The 20,207-nt window shown below is 28.2% G+C and overlaps 3 protein-coding genes across 8 annotated transcripts in view; 2 read left to right on the top strand and 1 right to left on the bottom strand.

Annotated features, from left to right (window-relative positions):
* The window catches only part of LOC111621971 (probable maltase-glucoamylase 2), a 41,934-nt gene extending 37,636 nt beyond the window's left edge, over positions 1–4,298 (top strand). For all 6 annotated transcript variants that reach the window (XM_023364231.1, XM_023364228.1, XM_023364227.1 and 3 more), the window contains one exon: positions 1,448–4,298. In XM_023364231.1, coding sequence (XP_023219999.1) covers positions 1,458–3,893 — 2,436 coding nt within the window. In that variant the 5' untranslated portion in view covers positions 1,448–1,457 and the 3' untranslated portion in view covers positions 3,894–4,298. The remainder of the gene's footprint in view (positions 1–1,447) is intronic.
* Positions 4,299–4,473: 175 nt separating this feature from the next.
* Positions 4,474–7,460, top strand: LOC111621970 (adenylate kinase 8-like). Its single transcript, XM_023364226.1, has one exon. The coding sequence runs from the start codon at positions 4,648–4,650 to the stop codon at positions 6,808–6,810; it is 2,163 nt and encodes a 720-aa protein (XP_023219994.1). The 5' UTR covers positions 4,474–4,647; the 3' UTR covers positions 6,811–7,460.
* Positions 7,461–8,600: 1,140 nt separating this feature from the next.
* Positions 8,601–20,207, bottom strand: part of LOC111621969 (COP9 signalosome complex subunit 2) — a 72,025-nt gene continuing 60,418 nt past the window's right edge. Inside the window, exons 10-14 of the mRNA XM_023364225.1 lie at positions 16,276–16,407; positions 16,109–16,206; positions 14,845–14,927; positions 12,368–12,426; positions 8,601–9,386 (exon numbers count right to left, since the gene is read on the bottom strand). Of these exons, the coding sequence (XP_023219993.1) occupies positions 9,242–9,386; positions 12,368–12,426; positions 14,845–14,927; positions 16,109–16,206; positions 16,276–16,407 (517 nt within the window). The 3' untranslated portion in view covers positions 8,601–9,241. The remainder of the gene's footprint in view (positions 9,387–12,367; positions 12,427–14,844; positions 14,928–16,108; positions 16,207–16,275; positions 16,408–20,207) is intronic.

Below are 20,207 nucleotides of genomic sequence, written 5' to 3'. Positions count from 1 at the left end.
GCAAATCAAACTCAAGACCTAATCACATCATTTGGCTGGGAACAATTAGACCACCCTCCATACAGTCCCGACCTAGCGCCGAGTGACTATCATTTGTTTCTGCATTTGAAGAAGCATCTGGCAGGGCAGCGCCATAACAATCACGACGAAGTCAAAACGACCGTTCTGCACTGGTTGTCTCATCAGGCGGCAACATTCTTTGAGGATGGAATACAAAAGCTGGTCCCACGATACGATAAGTGTCTCAATATTAATGGGAATTATGTAGAAAAGTAGTGTAAAATATGGGCTTTCACATAAATAAAAATTTTGTTAAAAATGTTTGCTTGTTTTTTTTATATTTGAAAACGGTACTTACTTTAAAAACACGCCTCGTATACAAGGGAAACTGAGTTTAAAAACTTTTTCTTGTCTTGATTAAATAATTAAACAGAAGTTTTATTATCATTTATAAACATTATTTTCTTTTATTTTTCAAAGTTTTTTTCATAGATTTGTTATGAAATAAAAATATTAACATTGATATATGTTTTATAACAATAAAACATAGTCACATTTTCAAAAAAATAAATAAGTAAAAAAAAAATTGGTAAGCACACCACACAGTAAGTGGAGGTTGTGGGTTCAAGTCCCATTCCGTGCTGGTTCTTTTCTTCCAAATGTTCTAAATTATTTAATAAATTATTACAGCTATTAAATTGAAAAAATTTAAAATATAAAGTTAAACAATCAATCAATTTTTATTGACTTAGAATCAATTAGAATTCTTCTAGGTTAATAAGAAACTCAGAAAAAATATTTTGCTGAGAATCTTATATGATATACATAATATGTTTTAGGCATACTGAAAATCTTAACTTTCTCTGGAACTATTGAACATGCATACAAACCCATTATGTATATAAATGTACCCTTATGGAATCTCATTATTTCGTAATAATGCAATCTATGTTTAATAGCTCTAATGAAAGATAGTGTGTTTCAGGCAAGTCCTTCCAGACTTGTATTTCTGATCCTAGTAGAAATAAAAATTGAAACTTTGAGGTATTAACAAATCTTAAAAATGCACTTTACGTTTACGGTTATTTTGATACGTTTGCCTTTGAATATCAAAATGATTTTGTATCTTTCAAACTTCAAATAGTAACACGCATTTAGCATGTCGCTTCGATGTAACTTCTGAATGTTCAATTTCAAATTTGATTACACTGTTGGATTCAACATTAGAAATGATGTGCCACTTGATGCAGATTACCATTTATACTTTACAAGTGTAAATTTTTACTTTTATTAATACTCAAATCTAAAAATTTCTACATCTACTAGGATTAGGAGTACATGTAGCTATGCCACAGAATTCCAGTACAGTATTTAGAATATTTTAATAATAAATTCTTGCAATATAAATAATTCATTATACTTTTAAACGTTTCATGTTTTATTTTAGGATCGATTGTATGCCCGACGTTTCTAGAGTATTTCAAACAAAAGAAAATTGCATCAAACGAAATTGCTGTTGGAACAGAATTAATTATTTACAATTCCCTTACTGCTACCATAAATTACCTACGACGCAATTTTATACAATAAAATATGAATCATTGAACAAATATTTTTTGGCTAAACTGAATGACAATAATTCTTCTTTACAAAAAGAACTTGAAATAAATGTTGTACAATGGAATAAAAATCATCTTAATATAGAAATTTCACCTAAAAATAAAACAAAACAAACTGAATATTTATTTTGCCAAAAAACCTCAAACGAATCGATAGAGCCAATGAAAGTAATCCATAAGGATAAAAATGGAAGGCTCTTCATAAAAGTACAAGATAATAATAGAAAGTTTTTTGATACCCAAATAGGTCCTATTATATTTAGAAAAGATTATGTAGAAATTTCTTCTTTTCTACCTTCTCATAACATTTATGGATTAGGACAATCAAAAAGAAGAAAATTTGGAATCGATTTACAAAGTACAACTCGATGGAATCTTTATAGCCGCCATAGAAGTAATGAAAGCAGGAAAATTAATTGGCCCGGTGTTCATCCATTCTATCTTTGTATGGAAACTAATGGTCAAGCTCACGGAGTGCTCGTTGAAACCACTCGCCCAATAGAAATTCAGGTAAATGCTGGTCCAATCGTGACTTTCAGGATAATAGATGATAAATTACGACTTCACTTTTTCTTCGGACCATCTCCTGCCGAAGTGGTATCTCAACTGTTGGAATGTGTTGGAAAACCGTTATTCCCTCCCTATTGGGCATTGGGTCATCACATCTGTTATACAAACTCGACTATTGCTCAAGCTGAAGTAAAAAAATTGAGAAATAAAAAAGTGGAACTAGAATCTGTTTGTTTAATGAGTGATGAAAAATATCCTAGTGAATTAATTAATGATCTTCGTTCAAATGAACAGAAACTATTAATAATACAAAGTCCACATATTAATTACGAAAATTTTTCTTATGATTATTTTATAGTAAATTCTAACGTAACATCCGATCCTTTTGTTGGAACTGTTGATAATAAATCTGTAATTTATCCCGACTTTTTTGACCAAAACACGGTGAAGAAAACAATTGATGAATGTCTGAAAAATGACTTTGACGGTTTAATTTTGAGTTTAAATACTCCTCTAGATGAAAATAACAGTTCTTTAAAGTGCAAATTAAATAATAATTTCGCTCCTTATGATATTCAGTTAAGGAATCTTTCTAATGATACAGTATGTTGGGATTCTTTACATAAAGATGAAACACAACATTACAAAGTTCACAATATATATGGACATAAATACTTTGAAACCATGTGGAAATGTGCAAAATCTAAAAATAAAGCACGTCCATTCGTTATTAGTGCCTCTACCTTTTTGGGAAGCGGGAAGTTTGGCGGAAGTTGGGGAGGTCCTAATTTTGCCACTTGGGAAGATTTACAGCAAGGAATTGTAGATATGCTAGAATATAATATGTATGGAATTCCTTTGACAGGTGTTCCATATTGTGGATTTCAAGGAAATTTCACTCAAACATTATGTTCTCGATGGTTGCAAGTATCTGCCTTATCTCCTTTAATGATTGGATATCGAGAAAAAGATGAAATTCCGGTAGATTTAACGAAATCTAGCTTAACATCTACAGTTGGAAAGATGGTTTTACGTTTAAGATATTCATTACTTCCTTATCTATATACATTATTTTACAGAGCTCACTATAATAGAACAACTGTAGTAAGACCTGTATTTTTTGAATTTCCAACTGATACTAACACATACCATTTAAATGGGCAATATATGTTAGGATCTGCCCTTTTAGTATCTCCTGTGATTGTGCCCAATGTTGGAAAAATTATAGCTTATTTTCCAAGAGGTTGCTGGTATAGTTACTATGATGGTTCAGTTATAATTAGCTCAGGAGAACGTAAAACTCTATCGACTATTGAAAGTCACATCAACTTACATATGCGAGGTGGCCATATTATTCCTAGTCGAAGTGAAGGATTAACAGTGAGAGAGAGTCAAAGTAAAAGTTTTGCTTTAACAGTAGCACTAAAATGTGTAGATGATGGAGTTTTAGCAGAAGGAGAATTATTTTTCGATGATGGTGAATCAAATGATTACTCTTTAATGACTTATATGAAAGTTGAAGCATATCAAAATAACATTACTTTTATGGCCTGGCCAGAAGAAAAAACATTAACTTCAGATATTTCTTACGATTTGAAAATAATAAGATTATTTGGAATGATTAAAAAAGTAGAAAGCATTCATTGTAATAATAAATCTATTGATCTTCAAGATACTGAAAGTTATGAAAATCAATTTGTTATTCAAAATCTTCATTTGGATTTACGATCGATTGTTACCATTACTTTAGTTTTATCTGACTAGCATTTAATTATATGTAAATGTATGAAATTATCTGAGTGTCCTGTATCACACTAATTCTATCCCATCTTCCAGTGAATGGCCTCGTTACCTTCTAAAGCGGCTTTAATACAAATGGATAAACAAGCCATTGTCATTGGCTTGTTAAAGCGGCTTTAAATACGGCTGGATAATCAGGCAATTCACCCAATATTAAGACACAAAATACTATCTTTTAATAACAAAATGTAAAGCGTCAAATTATTTTTTGATGTATATTTAATTTAATAAGTTATATACATTATTTTTATACAAATTGGTTTAAAAGCACTTTTATAAACGAACTCGATTATAGTTGTAAATTAAATTCATTTTTGTTATATGTATAACATTATTTGTGTATATAAATAATATTAAAACCAAATTATATCAGGCTATATTATTACTAATTAAATGCTAAGTAATTTGGCACTAGAGGCAGACGTTAGGCATCATCTCTTGCTAAATTTAATAATTATAATAAATTAATATTTTAATAATTAATTTGTTTATAAACGATATTATTATTAAATAGATGCCAATCTCAGTATAGTGTGTAAAATAAGTAAATAAAAATTATATCTAAGCCTTTGGTATTAGAATACTCCTTATATTTTTAAAAAATATATCTATTCAAACTTTAAACTGAGAATTTTAAAATCGTTGAACATTCGATTTTAGAATTCAAATTATTCTATTCATATAAGTTTTATTCTTCTATGTATTTCTGTGATATAAAATGGATGCGACTCAAAGACCTGTTGTATTTCCACCAGAATTCGAGCGTTATGCTGAAAAGCATAATATTTTTCAGACATTTCAGTTATATTTAGAGCGTTTAATATTGGAAAGACCCGAAGATCCTCTCAAATTCTTACATAAACTGCTGACTTCCAGTATTAGTGATGCACCCAAAATAATCGTTTTTGGGCCTCCTACTAAACAAAGAAGGTTATTGTGTAAAGAATTGTGCAACATTTTAAATGTCGAGCACATAACTTTGGAATTATTAGAAGAAAATGCGAACAAAATCGAAGCTTCCGAGCAAATTGTACCGAAAGACAAACATGCGAGAAGAGTAAAAATTAAAAAAATGATCAGCCCACCACGCCATAAATTAAAAAAAGTTCATCTTTCATTCTTCAAGACTGACGAAGCTGATACTTCCACTGAAATAATCGAGACCAGTCAGGAAATTCCAGCAGAAAGTAAGATATTAATCGAAGAAGAAGAATCAGAAAAGTGTTATGCACGTTCAAAGTTAAATGATGAAATCGAAGCTGAAGAAGATATAAACTTGGAAAAAAATCTTGAATCAGTTGTAGAAGCTAAAACTGAATTAGAAGAGCAAGAAATAAATGAGGAGGAGATAAAAATCGATGTAAAAGAGAAATTATTATTATTACAAGATGATGAAGATATTGAAGAAACAACAGAATTACAAGACGAAGCAGAAAATGTGGAAGAAGAACAGAAAATTGATAATGGAAATGTCGGAATAGATGTTGAGATGGAGGATGAAAAAGAAATGAACTTATTAGATGAAGACAAAGATCAACTTCAGGAAGAATCTGAAACATGGATAGAGGAGGATACAAAATACGAATTAGATTTGGAAGAAAGTGAAATATTAGATGCAGATCTAGATAAACACGAAGAAATTATCGGTGTGTTACCAGAAACGGATTCGTGTAATAAAGAATTTGTGAAAGAAAAGTATCTTAACACAGAGAAATCCAATTATTTTGAAAGCTTTACGAAAATATCACAACACAAAATAAAATCTGATGATGATAAATATTCATTATCTGATAAAGAAATAACTTTGAAGGAGAGATCGAAACTCGTAATTGAATTAATGAAACAAATTGAAACACGAGCATGCAGAGAGCATGGATGGTTAATCGAAGGATTTCCGACGACACGCTCGGAAGCTAAAACACTTCAACAGTGGGCAGTTTTTCCAAATCATGTTGTCGTACTTAACTGCCCTTCAGATTTTAATGAGAGAATATCCGAGAATAGCATTATAAATAATAGAGAGTGGTTATTTTATAGAGAAGAATTCACGGGTTTGTTAGATTGTTACAAAAACTACTATTGCCGAAATTTTAGATTAGACCAATCTCTACAGATACTTTCTAATAATATACTAAAATTTATATCTAGTCAACCAATTTCTAACACACCATTTACACCACGTATTTTACTTCTTGGTCTCCCCGGTTGCGGCAAAACAACACAGGCAATGTTACTCTCGGAAAGATACGACGTAGTTAATGTAGATATGAGAGATTTAATATATCAAACTATAAATCGAGAAATTCCGCTTGGTGAATCTCTTAGATATTGCTTACAAAATAACCTACCAATCATAGATCACTTAAAAGCAGAAGCTATCGCTCGAAGGATGTCTTTGAGGGATGTTTTAGTGCGTGGATACGTATTACATGGTTTTCCCGATACCTTTGAACAGATGTTAGAACTGAACAAAGTAATGGAATACAGAATGCCAAACAGAGTTATCGTAATTGACGTATCAGAAAATACATCATGCGACAGATTCATTCATCGCAGATTCGATCCGATTAACCATAAATTTTACCATTTATCAAATCCACCATCAACTGATATTCAACTTCTGCAACGGCCGGAAAACGGATATGATTTTATTAAAAAGAGAATTCAAACATACCGAAATAACATTGAAAAACTTGAAAATTTTTTCCGGGGTTTTGTTATTCATATCGATGGTGAGATGAACATAGAAAATGTTTCCGAGGCCATTCTTAGTGCTATTATTCATCCTCTCCCTAAAAGTCACCACTCCCAGATATCAACCTGTAAAATCTTTAATATGGAAAGATTATGTAAAGGATTCAACTGTGATTTAACTTTGTAAATCTTTCTTACATTTTAAATTATGATTTTCATTTGTTTTAATGTGTCTATAAAAATTTTTTAATTTATCAATCAATTAATTTCCACTAACTGGAACTAAATTTTGAATATATGATTTGTACTTGATTACATTTACCATTAAACAAACTGTAAAGTAAATGCTTGGGGTGTATTTTGGTTAATTTAATTACTCAAATTAGTTTTGAAGTATTTAATGGAAAATGTTTTTTTTTTTAAATATAAGATGTCCATAAATCTAGAACCATAGGAGTTATGTTTATCTTACAAGTTAATGTCATGCTTTACCTATAAAAGAATAGAGAGAGTAAAAAGGAACATTTTCAAGTTACTTTGATGGTCAGTCAACAAGAAACAAAGAGTTTAACAGGCTGCACCCAGAACACTATGTGACTGATGAAACTCTAAAGCAACTTCTCACTAACTGACCATCAAAATAACTTAAAACATGGCACTGAGTAAAAAGGAATGAATTCATCTGTAAAAGAATAAACAGAGACCAGCATAATTCCTTTGGTTCCAACTGTATTATGGAGCTAATTTCAATCATAAAAAAACAGTTTCTTCAAATGAAAAATTTTCAATAAAAATATCATCAATATAATATAAATAAGTCAATTTCTAACAATAAAAAAATTAAAAATTCTATTTTCCACTAAAATTAATATAAAATAATTTATTGTTTAATTTTGAATATTTCTTAACATTATATATTCTAATGCAAAGTAAAATGTCTTCATAATGTATGAAAATTTTAAAATTTTCACAGAATTTTTACCACAGAGTAAATCATTTTTTATTTATTTAGAATTGTAAATATTCTAAAAAAATAAAGAAAATTTAGTCAATAAGTTTTGGTATTTCATTTTATAAAAATTATATTCTATTAACAGAAGTAACATTATTAGTTATAAAAAAATAATGTCATTTCTGTTAATTAATAAAGGATTTCACTTATTTTCTATTGTTCTAATTTTATAAAAAGCTTTAATAAATTTTTCTATTTTTAATTCTTTATAAAGCTTTTGAAAATAAATTCTCTTAAAATATTTTTAATAAGTTGTCAATTACTCGTAATTCCTAATAAATAAATAAATAAAATAATCAATGCACATAATTTTCCATCAGCTTCATTTATATATGTGCTATTTTTAAAAAATGCTTCTCCACATTACATTTTCTTAATATAATTTATATCTGCATTGTTTTTGGAAATGGGCTGAATGTGTCATTTGTTATTCATAAAAAAAAAAGTTATTATTAGAATATTAAAGAATGATTTCAAAACTGAAAGTATAATTTCTCTTAAATTTAAAAAGAATGCAGAAATTTAAAATAAGAATGTAATTAATTAAACAACTATCCTAAAAATATATATATACATTTATACAGTATTGTCTTATGTTGAACTAGCTGCATCATTATGGATGAAATGCAACTGTCAAATAAATATATCTTCGTTAAATTTTAAATTAATTAATTAGAAAACTATACAATTTTTGAGCATTATAAAATAGTTGAGAACAAACGAAATACAGATAATAATAAAGCTTAGAAATACATTCCAACAGATTATTAATAAAGTTTTTTTTTTAAAAAAATTTGAAATAGCAATTTTTAGTTATTATATTTGTTTGAATGAATGATTTTAAACTCAGTTATTTTTATCAGTTAGAAAATTTGAAGATACAATTATTTCCAAAAACTAATCAAAATAAATTATTTTGAAAGTATTAAAATTCTAAAAAAAAACAAGTTACTTAATTTTTCACATTTAAGGTTTAATTAATTTATTCGTTCTTTTTTTTGTTAATAAAAAGTTGAACCAGACTATCTTTATATAAAATTCTCGTCATTTCACTCATCTTTATTTAACGGTTGTGAATGGTAATAAAGTTTCGTATTCAAGCAAATTAAAAAAAAAAAAAAGAAGAAGAAAACTGATGCCAACATTTATCTGAAATTCTTATTAATTTTGGTAGATTTTGTTTAAATATTGTAGTATTTTCAATGCTAGATAAGAAAGCTCATTTGGTTGACTGTAATTGTAATAAGAAGCAATAATGAAATTTAAACTTCTTTTCACTTCTGAATGTTAAGGAATTGTCTATTGTTTTGAAATAACCATTTTAAACTAAAATGTTGAGCTGCTAGGCTGGTCCATAACACAGGCGTTGAGAGCATTAACAAATTCCTAGCATGTATACACCATCACGGGTGTTGGAAACAAGCACATCAAAACTGGAAGTTTCATCAGCTTCAATCAATATGCCTCAGGATAAGGTGTCTTCACTCCAAGAGCCAATTTACATCTGGACATAGGCTTCCTGATGAACAATCACAATGTGCAGGGCATTGCAAATATGCTGTCTTTTCAGCACACAAAATTAATCACTCAGCATATAGTTTTCTTTTTATGCCATTTTATTAACAATGGTTTGATGTAGTGTCGAAAGCTGAGCAGTCCACTTGTCCAAGGCATTATACCGCGCTGCACCATGCGTTTTCTTATCTAATTCTAGCACTTGATTAACTTGGTCGATTCGACCTTGAATGGTACTGTAGAATAATAAAAAGCAAAAAATGTATTAATAATTTAATAAAAATCACCAATTAATTAACTTATATGTATATATATCTCTCTAAAATTTAATTTACATCTCATAACTTATCATTTGTGTTCCCATAAACTTCCCATAAGTGAATTTTTGTCATTAACATAAGATTTCAGTATTGAAAAATGTCACTAAAACAAAATTATGCATATTGGAAATGCAAATGAAACATTTCTCTAAAAAATGTCTAATAATAAATCAAAACATTGATTTTTGTGTTATAGACATGTTTGATATTTCATATCATCATCAATCAAACTTATATATATAATCATCATAACTATAAAACAATTACAGTTTAATTTTTAATATTTTTTCTAAATAAAATATTCCATTTTTTAAAACCCTTAACAATTATTTTGTAGATCTGCTGTGTTGTAAAAATATAATCATAAATCTTTACTTCAGTACAGTAGAACCTCAATTAACAAGCATAATTCATTGCAGAATCTTACTTTTAATACGAAACACTCGTTAAGCAAAACAATTTTTTCCATATAAATTAACATAAAATATGATAATGGCGTTCCATGAAAAAAAAAAATACTCAAATATTTTATATATAATGTTTATTCAAAGAAAATGATACAATATATATATTGTTAAGGGGTGTGAATCAATCATTATTTCTTCTAGCACAGAATGAATCAACCAGGAATGCAAATTTGATTTGCAGAAAACAAAAAAAAATCATGGATAATATGTCTGATAAACATGCCAAACAATACCCGACTATCCCACTGCTAAAAGGTTAATTNTATTGTTAAGGGGTGTGAATCAATCATTATTTCTTCTAGCACAGAATGAATCAACCAGGAATGCAAATTTGATTTGCAGAAAACAAAAAAAAATCATGGATAATATGTCTGATAAACATGCCAAACAATACCCGACTATCCCACTGCTAAAAGGTTAATTAAAACACAGCACTGTACCTCTTAGATAATTGAAGAATTATATAAGAAATGTAAATTTGTCCCTCAAAGATAAACTTGAATTTGTTGCTAAAGATGAGTTTATGAAGTTTTAACTGTGCAGCAGCATTGCATTAACAATTTTGTATAAGATTCTGAAAATCAGTGCACATTGGAATGTCAGCAAAAAAAAATGTGAACATGATTTGCAAAAGAAATTGAACTAGGAAAGATACCTTTACTAAACCAAAGCTTCAAAGATATTGAAGTTCATGAAAAAAATGCACCTGTTAATGGACAAACAATGCATCAAAAACAAAATAATCAGCTAAAAATATGGGAAAGTTTTTAATGCAATAATGGGTAATTGAATTCTGGTAGCAAAAATGAGAAACAATAAGTACAGATGCACTCGTGATAAAGAAAACCCTCTGTATCAGCTAAATTGTGGATAAAAACAGAACAATCAAAAATTATTGTTCAATACTCATCAAAGGCATACTCTACAATGTGTACAAAATAACACTTCATTTCATGCTATGACTGATCATACTTATATGTTTAAACCACCAAAGAAACATTACAATTCTTTCTGTGTTAATAATATGCCAGATAAATTACTCAATAATTAAAAAATATAATAATAAAGTTTATTTAATGTGCTTTAAATTATTTAATTCAGCAAAACTAGAATTTCCATTAACTGTGGCCTAACTACTTTCACAGGTAACTAGCTTATAGTGACAATGATAACACTGTCACTGTCACAAGTTAGTCACCAAAGTTATTGCAAAAGCAACACTTACAGTACATAAAAAATAAGATTTTATATTCAACTATTTCTCTATGGCATTTTTTATATGTTTCCAGTACACCTCATTATTAATGTATTAATAAGCTTGACCAGTCTTGTTTTATACCTAATAGCACGCTTCACAAAAGCAAATCAAATAATTTAAAATTAATTATTATTATTATAATTCATTATAATTATAATTATTATTATAAAATTTAATTTAATATAATATACTAACCAGGTAGTTTTTACTATAACTCATAGTGACTGTAAATGAAAAGGTTTAGTTCCCTTTTGCTTATGCGCATGGATATGCACAATGAATGGATTGAGCAGAACATAACACTTAGGTAGCTCCTAAGCCTAACATTGGAAATATCTAGCTGACTTAAGTTATAAGCCTAATATCCAAAGTCTGAATCAAATGGATCGACGGAACATCTCATTATACTAAGTAACAAAAGTGAAATCATTGCGCATGTGCATGGAAATCGGACAGACGAACAAAACGCTTTACCACTACCATGAATTGTGCTAAAAATTATTGTTTACTGGCTGGTATCAAGCTCATCAAATATTAAAATGATACTATCACTAACAGTTGCAAAATTAAATGCAATTACTTCATAAAATCTATAATCTATCTATCTCAAAATTTTCTTATGCCACCGAATAACTGCTGTATTTAATTAACAGTAATCATGATAAATTGATGATTGTCAATTTAACAAATCAACAATCATCAACTTACCATGCCAACATGATCTCTTGCTTGATCTATATTTCAAAGAAAACTAACACTTTATGCATAATGATTTTTCTTACTAGAAATGTACAAAAGAGATTTTGAGAAAATGAATAATAAAAGTTATACATATGAACAAATGATAGTGATACTTATGTTATTATTTTATTGATTTATATTAACTAAAAGCCATACACAATTGTTGAAGTACAATAAGATGTAGAAAAGTTATAGTTCTGGCTTTTATATTTGAAAGTTCCAGATGAGAAAATGCAATTAATATTGATTATTCTTAGTTAGTTAATATAGTATATCATTCGGATCATTCTAAAATCAGTTTAATTGCATTGTATTTTGCAAACTGATTAAATAAACTTGATGCTATTGTTAATAATGTTAAAAGTATTTCATAAAATTAAATTATAATTAAAATTCCATAAATAATTCTTATAAAATTTTGATATACTTACTTGTCCAAAATACAAGACACTAATAAATTTTCAACTTCATTTGCATCAATATTTAATTCCTGAAATATATCAAAATATATCATATTTTTCTAAATTTTTGAGTAAAATCTTATAATTATAAATTGTGTCTTAATAATTTTATGATTTGATTATAAATTTTAAGACAAAATCAAAATTCACACAATTAAATCTGTAAGTACTTTTACATAGAAAATACAGGATATCCAAAAATCATCATACATAAGAAAATTGGACTTTACAAACTGTCATTGTGGACCCATGGCATAGCCTCAAGGGTCCTCACACTTTAACCCTTGATTTTTCTCTGTGAAGCACCTGAAGGCTTTGCTGTATTGGTAAAAGATTCAAAACATGCATTGCCTAAAGGAAAGCATTAGAAGTTTAGAAGCTTAACATCTTGTGTGTTAACACAAGTTCAGCTTGAATGGGAAAGACACAAACCACTACTTATTACATATACTGTTTTAAAACTTTTGCAAATTTAAAAAATACAGTAGAGCGTCGTTTATCCGAATCAATTGGGGACTGGGGTTGTTCGGATAACTTATTTTTCGGATAACCAGTTATGTACGAAAAAATATATTAATTTATCCCGTGTTGAAATTTTTCTCAATTGCATGTCACTTTGCGTTGAATTTTCGTTGATGTTAAGCCTAACAAAGGCTGTTGTATCGTTAAAAATTATTTTTTTTATTTTGTACAAACAAAATAAATATATTGAAAAATATAAAAACAATAAAAAATTATACTTCAGAAGTTATTTTGTATGAAAAACGTAAAATATTTGAGTAGCCAAAGACATAGCCAAAGATTACAGTGCCACAGCACTGGTGAAAATTTAAATTTGTCGACTGGAATTCCTTCGGATAACCGACCTTCGGATAAACGACGCTCTACTGTATAGACATTGTGTATTTGAATGAGAGTTACAGAAAATAATGATAAAAGAGACCATACACAATGAAAGTTAAATAGATAACTTTAATGTTGTTATGAATTCTAAGTTTTTAATTGGAAAATAAAACAGTCTATATATGTGGAAATATCCATATCTATTTAAAACAATAGAATTTTTAACAAAAATTTGTTCTTAATATATAAAATTTTTAATGAAAATTTGTTTTTGCTTTAAATAGAGATTCAAAAAGAATGTCCATTGTGCATATCTATTTAATATTTGTCATGTAGATTATTGTCTGTGTGTTGGTTAGAGATTTAACTGTAAAATAAAAATATAAAGCAATTTCATTTTGCCCACAATAATAAAATAATAAAAATAATAATACTAAAATACAATAGTGTATTAACTATATTAATGAAATCAATTCCAAATATTCCAAACAAATTCCAAATATTTTGGACTTCGAAAAACACAAAACACGGTTTCGAAAACAACATCCAAATATTTTATTATCTTGTAATCAATTATCTAAGACATTCTATGATCTAGCATAGAATGCAAATATCAGGAATGTCTTAACTATACAACTGCTCAAACATGATAATATTTAAATGCAGCATTTCTTAAATTATAGTAAATTTCTATTTTTTGATGACCATCTTATGACATTATGTTGTTCAAAATATCAAGAACAATTTATAATATTGAAACTATAAAAATATCAGAATTTAATTTACAATGACTTCTTGATAATGATTTTCCAGTAACTAATTATACCGCGAAAGCAATAGTTTAGTAATATTCATTATACTTCTCACTATGTAATTTCACCATAATGTAATTGTTTGTGACTACATTTAAAAAATGATACAGAATAACTTTCTAACTGAAACATTAAAAAAAAAAAATTTTTTTGAGTAAGCAAATTAAAAAAAAATCTAATTGGAAATTTATCTAATGATTACTTTGTAAATAATCTATTATGTTCAAAAATCTAAGTTATTACTAATTTTTCTAATATATTTTCCACTAGTTGTTTTATATACATCTACTAAAATTTTGCATCATTCATCCATCCTTTATAGCAGTGACCAATTGTCTACAGTGCTAGCCAGTTGTGATATAAGACAGTAAGAGTATTAATATGCATATTCTAATTTCATATACCATATTTGTTCTAATAAACAGAGAGCACTGTCTATTAATTTTTTCAGTTGGTAACTGTGCTGTTTATTAGAGTTTGCTTACTATTAGAGGGTGACTACTATTTACACTCTTTGGGAATTTGATATGACTGTTGAAATAAATCCATAACTTTTTCTATATTATTTACTATTATTATTCAAGTAAAAATGAAACACACAATGCACTCTCTTTATTTCAAACATAACAACATTAGATACTATGCTATTTTTAGTTTAAAATAAGTATTATCTTCCTCCAATAGACACTACCCTTACTATTAGAGTATGGTGTCTTTCTTGCACTGTTTATTAGAATAACTACAGTACTTCGAAAGTAAATAATATATTTTAAAATATATGAATATTCTAACCTTTGAAATAAAGGGTATGTGTATGCGAGTATATGGCTTGATCAACTTGATCAACACTTGCGTACGTATGTTCCTAAGCAGATCTGAAATTTAAATTAAAACAAGTTAATACTTCATTTAAAAATTTAAAATATGTTCAAATTTTGAAGCTATGAAATTTCTTTTAAATAATGAAATTTTAAACAATTTTTTCTATCTCCAAATATTTATATAAAATATTCACATCATTAGAGATTAAAAGATGAGGATGTTTCACTTTTTAAAAAGTAAAAGATAATCATCATCTAATATCTTGGTAAGCTATAAAGAATATTTTAAAATACTGCTTTTAATTCACAATTTTCCTTTATTCAAAAATATCATCTAGGGGCTGTCCATAAATTATGTCCACATTTTTCATGAAATTTTTTCTTCCCTAGTTTGTCCAAGTTTCTGTAACTCCCTCCCCTCTTCAGACCACCTTAAAACCTTTATCACTTTACAAATGATAGATGCCGTAAGTTAAAAACAAAACATACAAGAATTTTGAAATAAATATAATAAAATGCATAAACTGTATAAAATTCCATGAAATAAATAGGATGTCCATTGAAGATCAACCAACCCCTCCCCCTTGTCTGACTTATTTTAATGATACAATAAACTTTGGAAAAATTTATTTTCATTTTTGTTTTTGTAAATCTACTTTAATTGATTACTAAAGTTCAGTAATATACTCATTATTATATGATAACAAATATACTATATTGGCAAATTTATAACTAAAATTTGAAGTAACCAATAGTATGCTACTGTATGATTACATATACATTGAAAACATTTCCCAATTTTAACAGATACATGCTGATAACTGTTTTAACCTTTTCCATAACAACTTTTTTTTGATAAGATCAAATTTCAATTGTTGTAAGTTACTAAAAAAATAATTCAATATAATTTGTTGGTGTTATATTAAAATTATATATAGTAATATAAGCACAAGAACTATAAAAATTAACAAGTATTGTCAATTAGGAATATTTATTAAAATGTATTCATTTTAATATTGACATGTTTGTTTATATTAATTATTAGAAAACTATTTTTCACAAACATACAATTAATATTTAATATTATGTTATAAACAAAACAAAAATAGTTAAACTATAGTCTGATGTGACAAATGTACTTTATTTTAAAATAAAAATTAAATAAAGCTATTTGGCTTAAAATTATTCTTTAGCAATAAATATAACAGACATGATAATAATAACAGATAATTTACCTTCAATATGTTCTCTTATAAAAGGATCATCCATTATGTTTCTTCTGTTTGTTTTTAATATTGTTTCAAACTCATTAATATCATTATTTTGATAGGCACTGTAATAAATATTAAATTATTTTCCACATAATACACTCTACATTTAAAGTAAAAGCTATATATTTTACCTCACTAAATTTGTCATTGCTAAAATTTCTGGATCATTCTTATATGGCTTGGCTTCCTGAGAATCAAAAGGATTAATACCAGATTTCATCAGCATATTGGCCAAAACTAGATATTTTAAACATGTTGTTCTCCTAAAATTAAATAAATTTTTAAATATTTTTTAATGAAGAGTAAATAGCTGATATGCTTATAAACATTTAAAACTTACAAATTACAAATTTATAAATGACAATTTCAAATTTTAATATTTTAAATCATCACATTTTTTAATATCATCACTATTTTTTTAATAAATTAAAAACCTTCAGATTTACAAATTAATTTGTTATATTCTCTAATTCATATCTTAATTCATAAATTACCTTATTTTAGAATAAACAATTAAATGGAATAAAACTAATAAATTCTAAATAATTCTGTTTTATATTTCATTTCTCTTCAACATTTTTCACTTTATCAAAATCAGAAATTATGGAAATAACAAAATATGAAAAACATATTCAAATAGAATTGCTATATGTTTCTATCTGTAAAGCAGACAGAATACAGTTGACCCCCCTATAACACGGTAGATATGTTCCGGCTTTTATGAATCCAGCTTCTAGGAGTCCTGCCAATCACAGCCCGGCATGTATGCAGTTTACGGACTACGGCTGTTTGAAAGGTTTCTTCCATAAAATTAACCGATTCTAGACTAATTCGACTCAACATTTCCAAAATACGTATATTTTTTTTGGAAATAATCCGTAAAAACTACGCTATAAACAAAAAATTGTAGGATTACTTACTAAGTGTGCACCATTCGACATCGCCGTTGCTCAAGCTTGTTTTCATCGCGGAACAGCGCACCAAACCACGGCCGCGATTTCTGATGTTATTTTTCTGCGAAAATTTCGTTGAACTTTGGAGACATCATTAATATAAATAATTTTAATCGCCGTTGAATAAGAAATGTTTCTTTCACAAGAAATGTATAAAATTACAGTGCTGTATTATACTTACGGTATCTAATTTACATACTGTACAGACGATAGCTCGCCTAAACTCTCCGTAGCGTGGCGCTAGATGGCGAAAATTTTTGGGAATAATCCACATAAACTATGCTATAAACAAAAAATTGTAGGATTACTTACTGAATGTGCACCGTTCGACTATGCCGTTGCTTAAGCTTGTTTTCGTCGTGGAGATTGTCATCGAATGGTGCTCGCATGCTTCCCGATAAATTATTTTTTTTGCAAAAAATTTGCTGAACTTTAGAGACATCATTAATATAAATATAATTTTTATGGACGTTAAATAATAAATGGTTTTTACTAGGTCCGCTGCTCGTTTAAACTCAGCAGTTTGTGCAATTCTGTCATGGCACAAGTCAACGATGATGTTTTACTGAATTATAGGAGTTTTTTTAGCATGTTTGTATGAATACTGTCACAATTTTTTCACCGTGATATAGGAATCCGAACTATAGGAACCCATGTTATAGGGGGGGGTTGACTGTATTCTCAAAAGAAATGATTTTTTTTTAAATTTACAAAACTACTAAAGAATAATTATCAAAAATAAATAAAAAATTATGTAGAGAATATACATAATTGAAATGCTTTCAAGAAAATTTTTTGACAAAATTTGCAATGATAAACATATAAAATGTATTACCATATTTCCATGAGTATTTTTTGCATATGCATTTCCAAGAAATGTTTTTATGGAAAACAAAATATGAGTGGAAATGCAAGACTTCTCATACTGAACTGTTTGGTGTAGGAGATAGGACATGAGTCGCCAACAAGAATTTTTACAGTAGACAGGCTGTTTTGTTTACCCTCACTCCCTTGTATAGGCTTAACAGTATGTTGTACTTGTGCATTTCCTCATAGCCTCCAGCAAGTATTGTTGTACTTGCTGGAGGCTATGAGGATGTAGAATAGGAGCAGTTGCTAATTATGATGCTTTATAGCACTCTAGTAGGTTCCTTACTATCATATCAAGTAGAGTTAACTGCAACTTTGCGAGATGGCAAGAAAAAATAACAGTTTTACTGCAGAGTATAAAATTAAAGTAATCTGCTTTGCAGAACAGAATGGAAATCAAAAGGCCGAACAAAAATTCAGTGTCATTGAGGCAGTTGTTTGCTATTTGCATAAACAAAAAGAAGCTCTAAGCAATACAAAGTCCAATGTGAGGACATTCCGTGGTCCCAAGAAGGAAAGTATCCCCTACAAAGAACTGTTACAGTATGTTGAAGAAACATGCAACAATGGCTGTGCTGTAACACAATATGTTACAATCAAGAGCTCACAATATTGCTGACACAAAATATTTCTCTATGTAGAAGAACTACATTTAAGCCAAAGGTTGCCTTGACATTTTATAGACCAGTGTGTCTCTTTTCAGATTTATCATATGGAAGCGGGAAAAACAATCGTATTTGCTCTCCAAAATAGGGAATGCAGATCAGACACCTGCGTTTTTCGATATGCCAACAAACACTACTGTGGAAAAAGACGGTTCTCAATCAGTCATCATCAAAACAACTGACTGCAAGAAGCAAAGACACACAGTAATGTTAGCCGTGACTGCCGATGGACAAAAATTGCCACCATATGTGATTTTCAAAAGAAAGACCTTCTTTATTAAAGGGTTTATGGGTCCATTTAATTTTTGAACTTACTGCAGTCATCATTAATTTAATTTTTAGAGTGTACACATCTATAAAAAAATGGCTGCATACTGTTTGATGTGAGAATTCAAAATATTTGGAATATGTATACAAAGTTTTTAAAATACTGTATTAAAACTATCTTATAAAATCATGACTTCTTGTAAGAATAAATACTGATATAGTCTACTTTCAAAAATAATTTGCATATTTTTCAAATCTCAATTTTCAATTAATAAAAAATGGCAAAAAGTGTGAAAAATATGCATGGAAATACTAAAAGTCAATATAAACTAAAACAGAAGATAAATAATAATTGAGAAATATTATAAAAGACAAGAAAAGATCAAGAATTACAACTTTTTTATTTAAATATACTAGATTATTTCTTAAATAACACAAGTCATGCTGCTTATCATATCATCCAGAAGTCTCATCCTGCTACAGTAAAGAATGACTTAAAAAAGTTTTAAAAAACTAAGAGTTTTGTGCAAATTTACAATTACAGTAGAGCATTGATTATCTGACTCAACTGGGGACTGGGGTTGGTCGGATAATTGAAAAGTCGGATAACCGAAAAGTATGAAAAAATCCATTATTAGTGTAGTATATTATTATATCCCATGTAATTAGTATATTAGTATATCGCTATTAACCTACTTCGCGTTGAATTTTCATCGATGTTAAGCCTAACAAAAATTTTTTAAAATAATAATCGTCGCTATTGTATCGTTAAAAATTAAAAAATTAAGCCTCGTTTAAATACTGGCTCCCTTTCATGGTCGATCCAGTGTTGCAAGCTAAAACACGTAAAAATAATATTAAAGTAGCCAAGACATAGCCAAATATTGTAGCGCCACATCACTAGCGAACATTTGAATTTGCCGACTAAAACGTGGACGGTTAATCAGGGGTCGGATAATCAATGCTCTTCTGTATTAGGTAATTATCTTATTTTTAGCTTACACTTAATATTTCTATAAGTTTTTATTAATTATTGCTTCAATTCTTCTACTTCCCTTGTTATTATGGAAAATACAACTTTAATTTTTATATTAATGAATCTAAATATTTTAATCAGGATTAAACCTTTTCAATACATTTTTCTGTTGCATTTAAATAGCACTTTTTTTCTGGCATACCAATGGAATAGTTTTTTGAAAAATTGTGCTTTATTCAAATTAGAGTTGTTGTGATCTGACAATGAGGCAAAATGTCTTGAAAAATGCTTAATCTTAATAACAATACTCTGACTACTTAATATTTTAGCAT

This window comes from Centruroides sculpturatus, unplaced genomic scaffold, assembly GCF_000671375.1.
Source record: "Centruroides sculpturatus isolate CEXI.00-Female unplaced genomic scaffold, Cexi_2.0 scaffold82, whole genome shotgun sequence".
NCBI classification, from domain to species: domain Eukaryota; kingdom Metazoa; phylum Arthropoda; class Arachnida; order Scorpiones; family Buthidae; genus Centruroides; species Centruroides sculpturatus.
This window is presented reverse-complemented; position numbering and strand designations above follow the sequence as displayed.

Bases quoted from the DNA above. Each gene is read 5' to 3' on its own strand.
- LOC111621970 (XM_023364226.1), top strand. From the start codon at position 4,648: ATGGATGCGACTCAAAGACCTGTTGTATTTCCACCAGAATTCGAGCGT.